Source organism: Barbus barbus (assembly GCF_936440315.1).
Source record: "Barbus barbus genome assembly, chromosome: 36".
Classification (NCBI taxonomy): domain Eukaryota; kingdom Metazoa; phylum Chordata; class Actinopteri; order Cypriniformes; family Cyprinidae; genus Barbus; species Barbus barbus.
This window is the reverse complement of record NC_136714.1, coordinates 19,623,475-19,640,874: the sequence shown is the minus strand read 5'-3', so window position 1 is coordinate 19,640,874 and position 17,400 is coordinate 19,623,475. Positions and strand designations below refer to the sequence as shown.

At 38.8% G+C, this 17,400-nt stretch overlaps 1 protein-coding gene across 1 annotated transcript in view; it reads right to left on the bottom strand.

The window, feature by feature from the left end:
* LOC306856026 (netrin receptor UNC5D-like) overlaps positions 1-17,400 on the bottom strand; it is a gene marked incomplete at its 5' end in the record, with an annotated part of 279,601 nt that overhangs the window by 43,643 nt on the left and 218,558 nt on the right. The window contains 3 exons of the mRNA XM_079394991.1: positions 4,133-4,297; positions 6,233-6,400; positions 10,607-10,787. Coding sequence (XP_079251117.1) covers positions 4,133-4,297; positions 6,233-6,400; positions 10,607-10,787 — 514 coding nt within the window. The remainder of the gene's footprint in view (positions 1-4,132; positions 4,298-6,232; positions 6,401-10,606; positions 10,788-17,400) is intronic.

The window sequence follows — 17,400 nt, the reverse complement described above, 5'->3', positions numbered from 1 at the left end:
GGTGAGTATAGTGAATTTTGTATCTATTAAGTCATGTTTCATGTACTACATTGTATTTTGCAGAAGAACAGTGAATTCATGCCTTTACTGGTGTCATGTTGGCGTTTTATAACCTAGTTTAACCCGTACTGATCTCTCGCTAGGGGTGTGCGATATATAATATATCGTCTGTGATGATATTGTAATTCAGAATCAGAATCAGAATCAGAAAGAGCTTTATTGCCAAGTGTGTTTGCACACACAAGGAATTTGTCTTGGTGTTATGAGCTTCCAGTACAGAAAGTACAAACATAGTGCAGACAACATATAATTAAGGTGATAAAGAACACTAATTGATGTTTTAACGATGTGGGAATTGACATTATCATGTATATTGCAAAAACCAAACAAAACACGCCTAATTTACAGAGTGCACAAATACATTAATGTTACGTGATGAAGATTAGACTAGTGCGCATATACAGTGCGTTTTTTTCACTGCATTATTCAGTCTTTAAAATTAATTTAGAATGATCACATATGATATGGGGGCAGAAAATGTCAAGAGTGCCGTTTTCCCTCCAAAAAGCAGCATGATTACAAATATGATATTGATTTTATACAACAGTTCAATAAACAAGAAGTTAATATTAAAGGGACTTGCGTTTTAGACACAGTATTGCCTGTTTTTGCTCTATTTCTCCAACAAAAATCATTCCAAACACAGCTACAGCACTGTTTTACGTCTCTGAGCTACATGCTGTGTTTCGTTCCTGAATGAAAAATGGTTTTACAAAGCTAAAAATACCCATAAAAGGTAAAAATAAATTTCAACTTATTGGAAAAGATTAATTTCTATCACTGCTGTGAACTGACCACACAGAATATGAAGACTATTAAAGAATGTATGAGTCCGCTGTCCACGGTAGTCCTTAAAATCACAGAAAATATTTAGATTTTTGTCAATATCGCACACCCCTATCTCTCAGTTACCTAAAGTTACTATTTATTGAACTAAATTATTTTTTTTAATCTCACTTTATGATGAATATATTAAATGTATGAAACACAAGAAATAAGTTTCTACTATAACTATTTTTTTTTGTTCCCAATAGTGTAACCCACCATTGCTAGGTCTGAGCTCACGAGGCACCATTTGGTGTAGAAAAGGAACCACTACGAATTTCACTGTGAGTATTTAACAGTAGTTTTATTGGATATATGTTTATTCCATTTTAGTGTCAAATACTATTAGCTCTTAGATGTAATTTGTGAGGAGTTGCTTTATTGAGAGCTGCCATGAGACATGGCTCGGTGTAATGTAGGCTGCTAATTCTAATGTGAATTTAGTATTGACATTATTATTATTATTATTTATTTTTTTACAGAGTACAGAGCCATTGGAGAACCAAACAACTGTAATGAAAATGGGAATTCTTGAAATAGTAAGCAGCAGCAGTTGCACTTCAAAGGCCCTGTCAAGTGTGCTGAATGTCTCCGTTGTCCTGGAAGAGGAGGTGGTGCTTGACAACATAGGACATTTTCTAAATGCATTTATTGTACTTTTTGGATTATTGTATGCACTCATCCTGGAGTACAACAAGGATTTAAAGGGACAGTTTGCTCTAAACTGGATCTTTTTACAGGGGAGATGAGAGAATAAAAGAAAGTTGTCGCAGATCACGATAGACGCGTTGCCGCGTTTGAGCAACAGGTTGTGGACTTACAGGATCGCAATAGGCGCAACAATCTGCGTCTGGTTGGATTGCCTGAAGGTTCTGAAAAGGACGACCCTATGGGCTTTTTGAAAAGATTACTACCGACGTGGCTCCCATCTCTGGCGGGCAAAGAGATTGAAGTGGAGCGAGCGCATCGCGTGTACACAAGGCTATCCTCAGATCGCGCTAAACCACGGGTTTTCATCTTTAAACTGCTGCGGTACACAGAAAGGGAGCTCATTCTGCGGGCCGCCAGACTTCATGCCCCGGTGAAAACTTCCGACGGAGCAACGCTGTCTTTCTTTCCAGATTTTAACCCTCTTTGTTGTCTTAGTCTTTCCTTGCCTTGTGTGTTTTCTAGTGTTTCGATTCTTGCCCGTGTTTCCTGGATTAACCCCTTGCCTTGCCGTTCGGACTCTGTTTGCACCTCTCTTGGACCACTGCTCGTTTACCTGGATTATCTCTATGCCTCACCCCCCACGCTTGTTCTAGGAATACTCTTGTGTCTTGCCCGTGCCATACCTGTTCGCTGTTGTTTGATAATCCTGCCTGTTATTTGACTGTTTATTAATAAACGCTTGCACATGGATCCGCACGTCTCACGTCTCGTTCGCCCCGTTACACTACCTAGTCAATATGTGACTATTGGGGCCAATGTTGGTGCTTCAGTAATGTCCAGGTTTTTGTTGACGCCACGCACCACATTAAAAGGTGCTGGCAGATCAACGTTTGTTCTTGGTTTGATCTGCCATAATTCATGGGAATGTATTTATATTTTTTTAATAGTGATGGGAAGGGTGGGGGGTGATTTAATGGTAGACTCAACTGGTTTTATTCTCAAACTTGTATTTTGTCTTATTATGCAGTAATTATGTTCGATACCTATGACTGACCTTAATATTCTGAGTTGTAATAGGCCTTTTTTGGGGGGGGGGTGCCCTTCTCTCTCATCTTTTTGGTCTCACAGGACCTGTTATATTTGTTGGGTACTGAGATATGTTTGACTCTTATATTTTAATGATATTTTAATGAATGACTTTTGGGACTTCACCTTGTCCATCCAACAAATATGTTTACTGTTAGCTGCTCTCACAGCAGCAAAAAATTGCTAGTCAACCATTGGAGTCCTCACACAATGGATGGACAAACCTGGACATTTGTTGGACATTGTCTCGATGAAACTCAACTTTTCGTGTGCATGGATCTAGTGTGGAAACTTTAAGTTTGTGTCATTCAGTGTTTGATGTTGTGTCATCTTTTCTGGAATCCATGTGAAAATTATTTTACTGTGGGCTGGGGTGGGTTCTGAATTTGCACAGTTGTTTTTTGTTTGTTACTGCTGTTTCAGGAAGAAAATTTAATAGAAAGTTCTTAACAAAAAAAAAATATTTTATAGTGTTTTCGACATTTTTGCACTTTTGTGAATGTATTATTGTATAAGGTGCAACTCATCAGCTTTGTGTATCTTATGATAATTAAAATGCATGATTTTGTAAGGTATACTGTGCAGAAAATTTCAATGTATTTATAATTTTAAGGTATTTTCACAATATTGTTGTATATTTCATTAAAAGTACTAAAATGTGGCCGTGTTTAGTGTATCGTCATTTAGTTTTTTCCTTTTCTTTTGGGACAACAGGGAATGAACAATTCAGTAAGGTTGCTTTAGTACTATATATTTACCAATATACATTTTTAAATTAGGTAAAACAAAAAATGTATGCTTTTGTATGATTTAATTGGGCCAATAACTCGGTTTGGAAGACTTCCTTTTTCCCAGTTGGCTCAACATATTATTTCTCATTGAGCCAATTTTAACAGACTGTTGCCACAATTGATAAAATTTAGTTAGCAGAAATTCAATTGGGCCAATGGAAAAATTTATTATTAATTTAAAAGTTATTATTAATTTATTTAACTTACTATTTAATCATATTATTTAATATACAAACAATATTTATTTTTATAATAATACAAATTTCTATAGGCGCTATTTCAAATTTGTCTTTAAGTTAGACACCTTTTTCTGGTTAAGAATGATACTTATTCTATTTATTTATTCACCCCTCCCCACCCCCGGTTTCATTTTCAAATGATTTTTGGGTGGGAGGGTTTTGAATGAGTTTATATTAACCAATTCAAAATAATTTCTTATTTTTCACTGAATGCACCTTCTATGGTCATGTAAAAATAAAAAAATAACATTGCATTACACATCACACATTTCTCTGAATTTCAGTTCAGTTTAATTCTACTTTGAATTACAACTCCACAATCAAATTTCAAATTTAATCTAAATTCAAGATTTAGAATGAATTCTCAATTCAGTTCTGATTGGCATACAACCTGGTGATGATAATACTGATGCCAATGATGGAGATGATAGTAATGATGATGATCACAGCAGCAGTAATGGCATGGTGACTATTACCCACCTTGAATACAGAGGTCTCCGGTGCAGTTGTCTGTGTCCAGGGCGGCTCCATCACAAAGTATACCTCCATGTTTTGGCTCCGGGTCTGTACAATCTCTAGTGCGCTGCCTCTCACATTCAGAACTACACACAGACCACATAGTCCACTCGGCCCAGCCACCGTCCACTGCCACATACAAAGACACACGTTTTCGTTAGAGCACATAAAAAGTTTCATATTCAGAGTTTATGACTAAAAAATTGGAATTCATACTTCCTCTCAGACCAATCTTATGTATTTGATATAAACATTCTCTCAGAATGGTCACTCATTTCGTTTCTCTTTCAGCAGATGGTGTTCCTATAATTCCAGGATTTTCTCTCGCAAGGTTTGTCTCTGACAAAAGCAAAAGACAATTTACTTTTGTCTTGTTCCATCAGGCTTTCCCCTTTACCCTAACGACTCCATGGGCTGCTGGTGTTTCCTCTGCGGCTAATCTAAATGCAAATGTCGTGTTTGTGTGTCTCTGTTGAGTGGGCTACTGGGATTGAGCTGGGTTGGAGAGCGAGATTAAGTTTTTTTTATCGTAGAGTGACTGGTGCCCTCCTCAGATAACTTTTCCCCCAACATGTCTAGTGGTTCCCATGTGATTGGTGCTTCCAATGAAACCATAAATTTAGCCAGCGTAAGAGCACCCGAGGACCCGGTGACTGATAACTCTTTTTTTTCCCCGCTCCTCTCTTTTGCTCCATCAGGTTTCTCTTTCTGCCCCTCAGTCTTTCTCCTTTCATATGTCTGTCTTGATTCCCTAAACTTCGACTTAAGGTATTTCGTAATCCTGAGTTCTCTTACCGTCAAATCTCTGTCACATACACACTCTCTTTTTCAGTTGTCTGGCTTTCTGAATTCCTTTCATCTCTGTTTATCTGTCTCGCTCCATCTCTCTTGCTTGCTATGAAGAGCATTGTATTGCGCTTTAGACAGTGAACAGGAAATCTGTGAGCATGACACTGCCACATTAACAGAACACAGACACATATCAACTGTAAAACTCCAGAGGCTTATGCCACTGAGGTCAATTCAAATGCAGCACATACTGTTACATTCCTGCTGTATATGCAGGCTCTCAGACAGATGGATTAGCCATCAATTTGTTCAGAAAGCATGTTTAATTAAAAAGGCATAGCAGTGAGGCATATTCACACCACCTGACTGGCTAGACTTGGACTGTTGAATCTGATGGCAGATACATTTCAAAAATTTCTGTTTAAACGTTGAGGGCCAGTAAGATTGATTTTATTTTTATTTTTAAAGAAATGAATACTTTTAGCAAGGATGCATTAAATTGAATGAAAGTGACAAATACATTTAATATTAATAAATAATGTTACAAAAGGTTTTGATTTCAAACAATGCTATTCTACTGGACTTTGTCTTTCTCTTTATTAAAGAATCCTGAATAAAATGTATTATGCTTTATACAAAAAAATGTATTAAGTGGCACAACTGTTTTCAGTATTGTGTATCAGCATATTCAAATGATTTCTGAGGGACGTGACACTGAAGGCTTGAGTAATGATGCTGAAAATTCAGCTATGCCATCATATGAATAAATCACATTAAAATATATTAAAAAAGAAAACAACTATGAAATTATAATACATTTTTATAATATTTTACAATATTACTGTTTTACTGTATTTTTGATCTCGATGAGCATAAGAGACTTTCAAAAATATATATTTATAAATATTTATAAAAACATTTGCCATAAAAATATACCAACCCCAAACATTTGTATGTAGCATATGTATAACAATGCCTTAAATATTTTACACCTTAATAAGATATGACTGAAAGTAATGATTCATAATTCAGTGAGTAAGTTCAGTAATGATTCAGCAAATGATTGAGTTGGCAGACCAATTCAAACCAGTAACAAAAGAACCGGCTCATAAGGCTCTAATATTTTTTACAAATCAGATTAGACTCATTGAGACATATACGTTTAAGGATAACAGATTTGTTTTTGAGACACCCAGACCTTGCTGTCTCATCACATTCAGCTCAGAGTTCAAGCTCTGAGCACAACTCACAGGTTAACGGTTCTGAGTCTCTAACCTGGGCACGGAGAGGTGCAGGTGCTCTTCTGAACAGACATTCCTTCACAGAAAGCTCCTCCATTAAGTGGAGCGGGGTTAGTGCAAGTCCGTGTCCGCTTTTGAACTCCTCTCCCACAGCGGACATTACACTCTGACCAATCCGTCCAGGATGACCACCCTCCGTTCACTAAAACAGAGAGAAAAAAGGGTGGATTAACATTGGCGTCATTCTGTACTGCATTCTATGAAATTAGCTTTAAGTAGCATTACTGTTCAGCCTAGAAGGCATTGTGAGTTTCGCTTCCCATACAACTACATCAACGCATGCCCTGGAACCAAAAAAAAAAAAAAGATTGCTACCAGAGGACTTCAAAATCTCTAAATTAAATAAATAGATTTACCGGTAATACCAATTCCTCTCACTCTTACTGCTAACAAGCCAATGATTACCTTTTGTGTGTGAATTGGCTCTTTTAATATGTTTATGAAATGTTTACACACAAATAATAAACTCAAAATGGAACCAATACTTTCCAGATGTGTGCAATTTGGCAGACGTCTCTACAATCTATGCGTACTTACATATATTACATTAGATGCCATTCCATATTGCCCAAGAAAGACTACATAAACATCTCTCGGACACATGTTAACAGCCACGCTGAGGACTTAATGAGAAGAACAAATGACTAAGATAGATTTTCATGAATTAATACATGAAGCGGGCATATGAAGGACATATAAATTTGAAAATAACCAGTAGTGGCAGTTTCATTATGATAAAAGGGTTTTTTTTTTAACTACTTCTAAAACGTATCGTATTCTGTTAATTAATTTCAGAAATTGTGCCCAATTGGGGGTACAACTCACTACCTCCAAATGGAAAAGACTAGTTAATTTGCCTTCTCTTAACCAATGCATTGTCTCATTAAGCCTGCTATATGAACATTATTAAAACCAACAAACAATGCATTTGTTTCTTTAATAAAATACACAAACAAATTTTCTTGTGGCGGCTGTGCCCAAGGGACTGCTGGGAGTCATGTTAAATTGTAGATGCTACGCTAGCTGCTAAACGTTAATTGCAGATCAGTCAGCTAGCGCTCAATCAGTGCTGCCTGCTTCTGACAGCTGATGTCAAAGCTTTTCAGTGTGTTTAATCAAGCCTCTGAAACTGCCAGCTTTAGCCTTCATCTGTGACTGACTCTCTGAAGCCACGCAGAGGGAGAGAGTGTGCGCCATATTACCTTACCATCAAAATATTGAGGATAAAACACTAGGAGACCATGTCATTTAGGCTAATGGAGCCTGAACCGTGGCAATGCTGGCCACACAGGGAGCGTTAGAATCATTAACTCATTATATGTGTTGACAAAAATAGATAATCGAACCCATACCGGGCGTCTAAGTGATGGCCTCACGCAGACACGGGGCTGGAGAAATGATGAAACGGTGTATATCTACATTACGTTTTGCTTGATGAATTATTGGGGATTTGAAAAACGAGGGTGCTGTGTCACGGGTCGTGGCGGGATGGTGATTTATAGGTGATTGTTTTTTTTGTAAACTGTTAGAGTGAAGGTTGGTGTAGGTGACTAAATGGATGGGCGGTGCCGTTCTGCAGCATGCCAAACTTTCACACATTGTGATCTGCAGTAACTCTTGCGTTTCAATGCAACTTTTCTGGCAATTGCACTCAAAAGGATGAGAAAAAGCTTGTTTCCTTCCTTAGCATTTAAAGGGGTCATCGGGTGCAAAATTAATTTTTACATGTTGTTTGAATTGAAATGTGTCTTAGCAGTGCGTGTACACAATCACCCTATAATGATAAAAATCCACCCAGTGTTTTTTTTTAAATCCCCATAAATCATAACCCCTTTCTCAAATCAAGCTGTTCACAGATTCTTGGCAGAGTGACGTAGTTCTGCATAGGCCCCTCCCACGATTTAAAACTTTTTGAAACGATTTGAAACTGGAGTTTTACCTTAGTAAAGCTGTCAACAGCCCACCATTGTTTTGACGCCGGAGCAGGTGTAGACAAGAATGTCTCCTAAGCGATTGGGGTGTTGTGTTATTGGATGTAATAATGAACATAGCAGTCGTCATTTACTCCCACATCTGAGCCGCTGAAGGATTGCTTTCTTTTTTAAATGGAATACGCCCCCGGATCTACCTAAATGCGTCTACTTTCACACGACTCATTCGTGACCTACAGAAGAAGCGAGTACATTTTTTTTTTAGGAATCTCTGCAAATCGCCTTTCCTTATAATATGATAGTTAGCAGGTTCCGTGATGAATGCAGGTAAACTTAACAGTCTCACTCTCCCCACAGAAGAAAGGGGCGGGGTGAGCAGAGCTCATTAGCATTTAAAGGGACATGCACCGAAACGAGTTCTCATAGAGACCAATGAGAAATTTTAACCAAAGTATGTTTTATACTTTTCATAAAGACCCTTAAGAATCATATTAACCCTCTAAGTGCCAAAGTTGCAAAATTGCTACAAGACGTCATACTTCATGAAATAGACTGTAGTTCCTAATATGGTGTAATATCTCATTTGTATTCCCTACCACTAGATGGGAGACTTGTAGTATTTAGATCCTAGACCAAAATTGTTCGAGGAAATAGCAGAGCAAGTGAGCTATTGTGTCATTGATGCGGAAGCAGTTCAGTTCATAGCATCTGAGTAAATTGTGAGATTTGTGAGAGAAAATCGCCAAATGGCTAATAAAAAGTTGTACCGTGAGGATGTGTTGCAAATGTTATTTGCCGATTCTGACTCTGAAGGGGGATATTTGGCTTTTGGAAATGACTATCGGTCTTCTAATAATCGTGCTTCTCCCGGTACATCTTTGCAGCGCAGTGGTGCCGCCGTGCAAGGCTAGAGTATTCACGAAGCACAAACAAGTGATGATGTCCACCCTTTGCACAACGGGGATGGGGGTGGCAGGGGTGGACGTGGTCGTAGTGTCCATAGGAGAGCTGTTGCTCTCTGAGCTCACTGAGCGCCACTGGCTCCGCGGTGCTGATGTTCGGCCAGATTGCATCGCTTGTTCTGATCGCGCACGCTCTAAGGGCCGCCAGTACAGGTGCAGTCAGTGTGGGGTAGGTCTGTGCGCTGTGCCATGCAATGCGAGGTACCATACTCTCAAGAACTGTGTCACCTAGATACCTGATTGGGCAGATAGCTGGTCAACTGATCAAAAAATTGGCACATGTATTTTACTATGGCACAGTATTATAGTAATAATTTACTACTTTCTCCTGTTTTACTGTTTATTTCCTCTTTTCCTGATCATTTGGAATGAGGATAAAAAGACAATAAACAAAAAACAAAAAAAAACATGCAAATTAGTTCAAACATCAATTCAATATCTACTATTTCCTGAATATTATAGTTATCAAGAATATTAAAATTATCAAGAGGGCCGCCCCTTAAGACATCATAATATGCAGTATATTTACACCCCACATAAACTTTCGGTCATGCCGAAATCCCAGGCCAAAATCCCTGGCACCTAAAGGGTTAACTTGTGGAAAATGGGCATCCGATGACCCCTTTAAGGAATCTGTAGCTCTCATATCCCATTCGTACCCAACGTCCAACATCACTGGCACTTTTTGTCACTGTGATTTGTCACTCTGCTTGTTTGTGTTTGCACATTCCTGATAGACTATCAGTCTGTGCGTTGGGGATTTTTCAGTCACACTTTTTACAGCTTAAATCATTACATCAGTAGGTGGTTACAAGACAGTGATTCATTCATTTAACAGATTTATTCATTCAAAAATGCTGATTCATTCAGGAACAATACATTTGAGTTAATGATTTGAGGACTCAATCATAAGGAGCCAATTGTATTGTTCCTGAATAAATTAGAGTTTTTAAACAAATCAGTTGTGAATGATTTAATGACTCATTCATAAAGACTTGTTTTGATTCTGAATGACTAAGTGTTTTAGATTACACTGTGACGTAGGTGGAAATAAGTGTCAAGTCTGCATGAGTCAATGATTCATTCATTCAAATGATTCATACAAATCACTGATTCATTCATTCAGTTTTTATGAGTGAGTCATTGAATGATTCCATCAGTGTTTTTAAAACAAATTGTTTTAGTAAATAATTTGATCACTTGCTTATAAAGACAGCTACTTGTTTTGTTCCTGAATAAATCAGGGTTTCTGTACAAACTGGTTGTGAATGATTTATTGACTCATCCATAAAGATAGACACTTGTTTTATTCCTTAATGAATTAAATCAGCAGTGGATGAGTCATGTAAACTGAAGAAAGAGTCACAGAGAAAAAAATCTTTTAGAGTAAAGTGTACTAAATATCAACCAAAGTCATATTTTAGTGATAATGATATTCAAAACATGTTGCCATACCAAACACAATGACTGTTGCTGTGGCGCTACGTCTTCTAGCAACAATGTTGTTGGCCAGACAGGTATAGTTTCCAGAGTCAGACAGCCTTGCTTCATTGATGATCAAGTTGTGGTCGGCTCGAGTGTCGATATTGATGTCTTCAAGAGAACTCACCAGCTCTTCATTCTTTAACCAATCAACCTAGAAAAAAAACAGGCAAATTTGATAGATTAAAACCAGCCTTTGTGAGCAAATCCAGATGTTTTAATGAAAGTTTACTGTCAATCCAACCAGCAGAGAAGCAATGCAACTGCGAGGCCACAAGCAAAAAGCAGCCCCCTTTCTTGGAACCAATCTACAGTTTTCATGAGGAGGCTATAGAGTTTGAGTTAATGTTTTTAGCCAACCTTTTCTCGAACTTCACAACCAGCATGAGACCATTCCTGACAGCCTATCTGAAGCAAACATCGCCCCCACATCAGATCAGCCAATTAAATCCAAGATACACTGTCAAATAAGACACAAGCCATATCAATGCAACAGCAAGAATTTCACAATGACCTCTGTGTGACCTATGACAGACTGACAGCACATTAAAAAGCATGTGCCGCAGCAGATGCTTGCTTTTTTTTTAGGTCACGTTCAAACCCGTCACCTTGATCAGGTCACAGGTCACAGCTCATCCAAAGACTTCATGCCAGTTTGAGGCGACTGCAAGGTCAAGTCCAGCCGAGTGTTATTTATTCAGCTCTGATGTTTGACGGTCTGATTCATTAGGATTTACAAATGTAGCAATGGCGTGATGACGCTCCCTCCTCACATGGCTGATTCTGCAAATTGCAATCGTTTGCCAACAGCCGCTAGTTCTAAGTCAGTCCAGAGGGGTGGCAGTCGTCAGGGCACAGGGATGTGGGTTGATTTATGTCACTGGGCGTTTGCAGATTAAAAACACAGCACGCCCCTTAGGAATCTCTGTTTATGTGTAAAGTTCTCTCCCTCTTTGCTCAAACACCACGGCAGCAAACACGCACGTGGGGCGAGCAAAATTGCTCAACTCCCTCTCTAAGGCCTTAAAGAATAATGAAGGGAGGAAAATCAATATATCAGCCATCAGATTGTCATGTGTGAGAGATTTCTCTCTTTCTTTCTCATCTTTGTGATGGCCGGAGAGAACTCTTTCATCATATGCTTTTAATTTCACTCTTTTCTCCGTTCCAGTCCAGAGCTCCCAGTACGGCAGTGACTGCATCTGTCCTCTCTTTTTGTCTCTCTCTCTCCCTCTCCCTCTCTTTCCTTTCCTTCTCTTCTGTGTGTACGGCTGGACCGCAAAAGCTAATCCAGTCATGTTGCTTCTTTGACTTCATTATGCTTATTCGCTCTAGTTGAAAAACATCAGAGGTATGTGTGTGTGTGTGTATTACGTCCACTAGGGGTAAGATGCAATAAAAAAAAAGAAAAAGGAACAAAAGACTTGCGGCAGGCCGTCAGACCAAAAAGGACCCAAACAATACACAATACATTATAAGATAAATTTATTATAAATTACAAAGGGGGAAAACCACCAATAATAAGTGGACCTCCTTAAGGGACCCACAGTCCAACCAAGAATAACATTAAAGCAATACCATTCTCTGATAAGAAATATAAAGGAAATTAATGAAGTGGTATTTTTCGTCAGTGAGACCCAAAGCCAAAATAACAAACAAAATCAATCTAATAAAATAAAACAGCAATATAAATAACCTACCACAAAGAAAAGAAAAATAAATAAATACAATCAATCTAACCTAACTACTCTTAACATAAACATCATGAAATTGGAGGTTTAAACAAAAAGGCAGGTCTCTTCTACATTTCTACCACATTCCAAACTAAACCAAAGGAAAAAAAAGAAGAAACCACTCAAACACTAGAAACACATTTTGGTCTGGCGGCTAGCAGGAAGCCCGGAGCAGTGTGACCGGCCCAAAATCACACCATCTCACTTCTGAAGAACGGAAGAGATGTTTTAAAGGGAACCGCCATCTGATCATCCAATTACCGCTGATAAGCGGCAACACTTAACAAATCAGCGGCGATCTGAAACTCAAAAAGAAAACATCCAACAGGATACAAATATTAGGAAAAACACATTAAGAAACAAACATCATAAACATCACAAACATCATAACGTAACAATGTATATATATATATATATATATATATATATATATACATACATACTGTATACACACACACACACATGTTGGTTTCCATTATAATTGTGTCTGCAATATGGAGAAAAAAATCTGTTTGTGAATAACGCAACAGGTAAAAAGGGAGACTTTCAAATCTAGCTAAAATATCAAGCTTTTGAGGAACCTCCAAACAAGACATCAAGACCATGCTGTATATAAAATGAAGTTAGAAACTGGATGGGGGCGTTTCATTAAATTATAAATGTGTTTTATTGTTCATAGTCTGTAGATGGCACTGCATGATTTGCTCCTTTTGTTTACTAGACTGACAAGTGTTGAGTTAGTGAATGGAAAGATTAGACTGAGCAGGTAATTATTAAGACTATTATAAGATATCAGGAGGAGATCATCTGTGTACAAGAGGATAAATATCAGCAAAAAATAAAATAAAAATCTTAACCCTTAAATGAATAAACCTACTACTATTATTTATTGGTTTACTGAGTATTAATATTAATTTACATATCTTTTTAAACTACATAACAGACTCATGTTCATTTAACCCTGTGTTACCAGATCAAATGCACCAAAAAAAGTTTACCTCTAAAAACCCTCTCACGAGGATCCGTATTACTTGTTATCTAAACTCTTTCATTTTCATTTTAATTATTTCCCTATCTGAGACCTAATCTAAAGCTTTTCCTCTATCAATGCCTCCATCTCCCTTCTAAGAGTCTGTTGGGGAGAAATTCCCTCTCATTCTGTACGAGTGTGTGTGTTTTGTATTCAAATTGCTGGCTGTTTCTGGGTCTGCTGTGGGCCTCTGGGGCGGAAGCGTTAGGTTGGAGGGAGATGGAGAGATGAGATGAACATTGAGGGACAGATTCAAATGGGTGTGATAAGCCTCCGGCCAGGGAACAGAGGAAATTAATTTAGCACATTTGTTCCAATTAAAGGCCCATGAACGCGGACGTCCACAACGCCACACCCACCAACTAGAGCCCTGCACGGGCTTCAAATTTAGGCCCTAGCCAGGCCCTGGCCCGAGACGCTCAGGCCCTAGCCCGGCCCGTGTCCGACAGATTATCAGAATTACTGACCCGAGTCCGACCCTTGCCCGTCTTTTTTGCATGCATTTGAACGCAGAACTATTCAGTTGTGCTGAAGTCACTTGCGCACGCTGCTGCTGCAAAACACTAAACACCATCGAGCCGCTCTCAGTCGCGGCAGCACGGTCTCCTGTTGTTTCCACCAGCGCGGCAATTTGTTTTCATCATGGATGTCTAAAATATAAAAATAAGAAGAGACCTAAAACAGGCCCGGCCCGCGTCTGAATTCTGATGTGAAAATTGGCCCGAAGCCTGGCCCTAGGGGCATAAAAAAGTCGGGGCCCGTCGGGCCCGGGCCAAAATGCAGGGCTCTACCACCAACTAAGACCCTCAAAGGACAATACAGATAACCTCTGATGTCACGCTAATTGAACCTCTTTCCAAACATCCTTTGAAGGCACAGACCCGCATTATATTGGTTATACAGGCCTGCGGGAGTTTGCAAGGACTCGACAGCTTTGTGAGCCCATAGGGCATCGGGACTGCCTGCGGATCTTAAAGATATAATCTTAGATCACATTCTAAAGATGGAGGTTAATAGTTTGAGAACTTCATAGAAAAATAATAATAAAAAATAAACTGTAAAATATTCTGCTTGAGCACTGGTCAACTAATCAGTGAACACTAAAGTTTTAATTAGCTCACTCATATACAGTACATCCAATTTACTGTATGGGAGCTTCTTTATTTATTGCCACTTTTAACCTTGTGTACGTTCAGAAAATAAACTCAAGTTCTTTTTAGTTTAATTAGTCTGAGAATGTCTATAAGCATGCATTACAGGAAAATACTGTCATTTCGTTTTGAAAGTCATGAATATTCTTACAGTGTCAATTCCAGCACATCTTAAATTATATACTGTGTTTAATAACATTCTGTGGTGGAAAAACCAGTGATGGAAAACACAGTTCATATACAGTATTTGAATATAAATATAATATATATACATATATATATATATATATATACATACAGTGGGGGGAAAAGTATTTGATCCCCTGCTGATTTTGTGTGTTTGCCCACTGACAAAGAAATTATCTGTAACATCTGCTTATGATCCTTGATGGTCATTGGGACTTTATGTCTTAAGAGACCCCTTTTAGCCTTTTGACATTTGCATATAATTCACAGACCTGGCCCCACATTCGACCTTTATATGGGTGCTAAATTGCCAATGGTTGCCCCCACTGTCAAAAAGACGTTAGACAGACAGATCTGTTCTCTCCATGGGACTTCAAACACATTCCAGAGAACTAAATGACCCTCGATACCAGACACCAGCGGCCTGGGTGATCAGTGGACTACCTCCACGAGTACAACACACATAACACACACGCATAGAGACATTTCCTTTATTTAGACCATAATTAATCAGTTACAAAGGTATCTGGTATAGGCATGTGTTGTTTGTATGTTTCCACTCGTTATTTGTATTAGTAAGCTTTAAACACTCATATTCAGGAGTATGAATGTATCTCCGGTTTAATATATGTTAGATGTCTCTTTCTTGATGTCAAAATGGTCTGCTCTTTATTTCTCAAACAATGATGTATACTATGTGAACGTGAAATACATCATACGATTTTTACTGTACTGTGGGACGAATTACACCGATTGAGCAGAACAGTCATAAAACATGCAAATGAGGTGTCAAGTGAGACAAAGAAACATTTTCCCGCTGAAACTATGTGCCTTGTTATTGGTCAAAAATGACCAAAATGGGTGTTACACGGAAACCAGATAAAACTTCTCCCACACCCAAAAGACGAGGTCTTCTCTTTACTTTCGGTGCCTTGGAGACACACATATCACCTTGGAAATCTCGCGGCTCCCCTTTCGGGAGGAGTCCGAGCTTCTGCCAGTTTCAAGCTTCAAGTCCAGTAACTTTGTCGATTCACTTCGGGCCAATAAACCCATGGCTGGGATGACGAAGCTTTCACTCCTAAAGGAATTCATCAGGAATCTACGCATTATACATTCAGCAGGACACTTTACTCAGCACCAACAAACTAGTGCAAGTAACCGCTTGATTAACTATCTAGATGCACTTCTAGGCTTCAACCCCTTTTGATTAAGGTGATGTATTTCTTTGATGGTTCTAACAGCTAGTGTTTAGCTGATGTGTAAATCCTTCCATTACGCTCTCTCTCTCTCGCACGCGAGCACTCTCTCTCTCTCTCTCCCCATACCTTCCTTCCGTTGGCATCTATGTTTAATGTGTGTATGTTTGTGTTTAGTTCAATGTTACATGTTCCCCTGTAGTGTAGTTTAATAAACATCCATATGTATTCACACTTGGTTGTCTGTGTCTGCAGCTCACAGAATGAGGTCACTTCAACGTTCCGGTTTTGTTGCATGTTCTATGATGTATTAGTGAGGAAATTAATTTTCCATGGCCATAGAAATAATTTTCCTTAGAGTCAATAGACGATTGAAACTGTCCATACTGCGGACGAACAAATAATTTATTGTACTATTAATGCTACAGTTAATTCCTGAAGATGAATATATAATTGATAACAACCCGTTATGATTAATTATGTTCATCTCACTTTGAGCTCATTTTCTACAGATCAGTCTATAATTTTAATGGTAGGTTTATTTGAACAGTGAGAGACAGAATAACAACAACAACAACAAATCCAGAAAAATGCATTTCAAAAAAGTTATAAATTGATTTGCATTTTAATGAGTCAAATAAGTATTTGACCCCTTCGCAAAACATGACTTAGTACTTGGTGGCAAAACCCTTGTTGGCAATCACAGTGGTCAGACGTTTCTTGTAGTTGGCCACCAGGTTTGCACACATCTCAGGAGGGATTTTTTCCCACTCCTCTTTGCAGATCCTCTCCAAGTCATTAAGGTTTCGAGGCTGACGTTTGGCAACTCGAACCTTCAGCTCCCTCCACAGATTTTCTATGGGATTAAGGTCTGGAGACTGGCTAGGCCACTCCATGACCTTAATGTGCTTCTTCTTGAGCCACTGCTTTGTTGCCTTGGCTGTTTGTTTTCGGTCATTGTCATGCTGGAAGACCCATCCATGACACATTTTCAATGCCCTGGCCCTAACGGTACATGGCCCTGTCTATCGTCCCTTTGATGCGGTGCAGTTGTCCTGTCCCCTTATCACAAAAACACCCCCAAATCATAATGTTTCCTCTTCCATGTTTGACGGTGGGGATGGTGTTCTTGGGGTCATATCAGCATTCCTCCTCCTCCAAACAAATCAGCTCAACTTGTCTTGTTTCAAGATTCAAGATTTTTTATTTGTGTATGTGACAAATACAAAATCTTGAATCTTGAAACACGGCGAGTTGAGCTGATGCCAAAGAGCTCTGACCCCATTTCTCCTCGGAATCATTGGCAAACTTCAGACGGGCCTGTACTTGTGCTTTCGTGAGCAGGGGGGCCTTGCAGGCGCTGCAGGATTTCAGTCCTTCACGGCATAGTGTGTTACCAATTGTTTTCTTGGTAACTATAGTCCCAGCTGCCTTGAGATCATTGACAAGATCATCCCGTGTAGTTCTG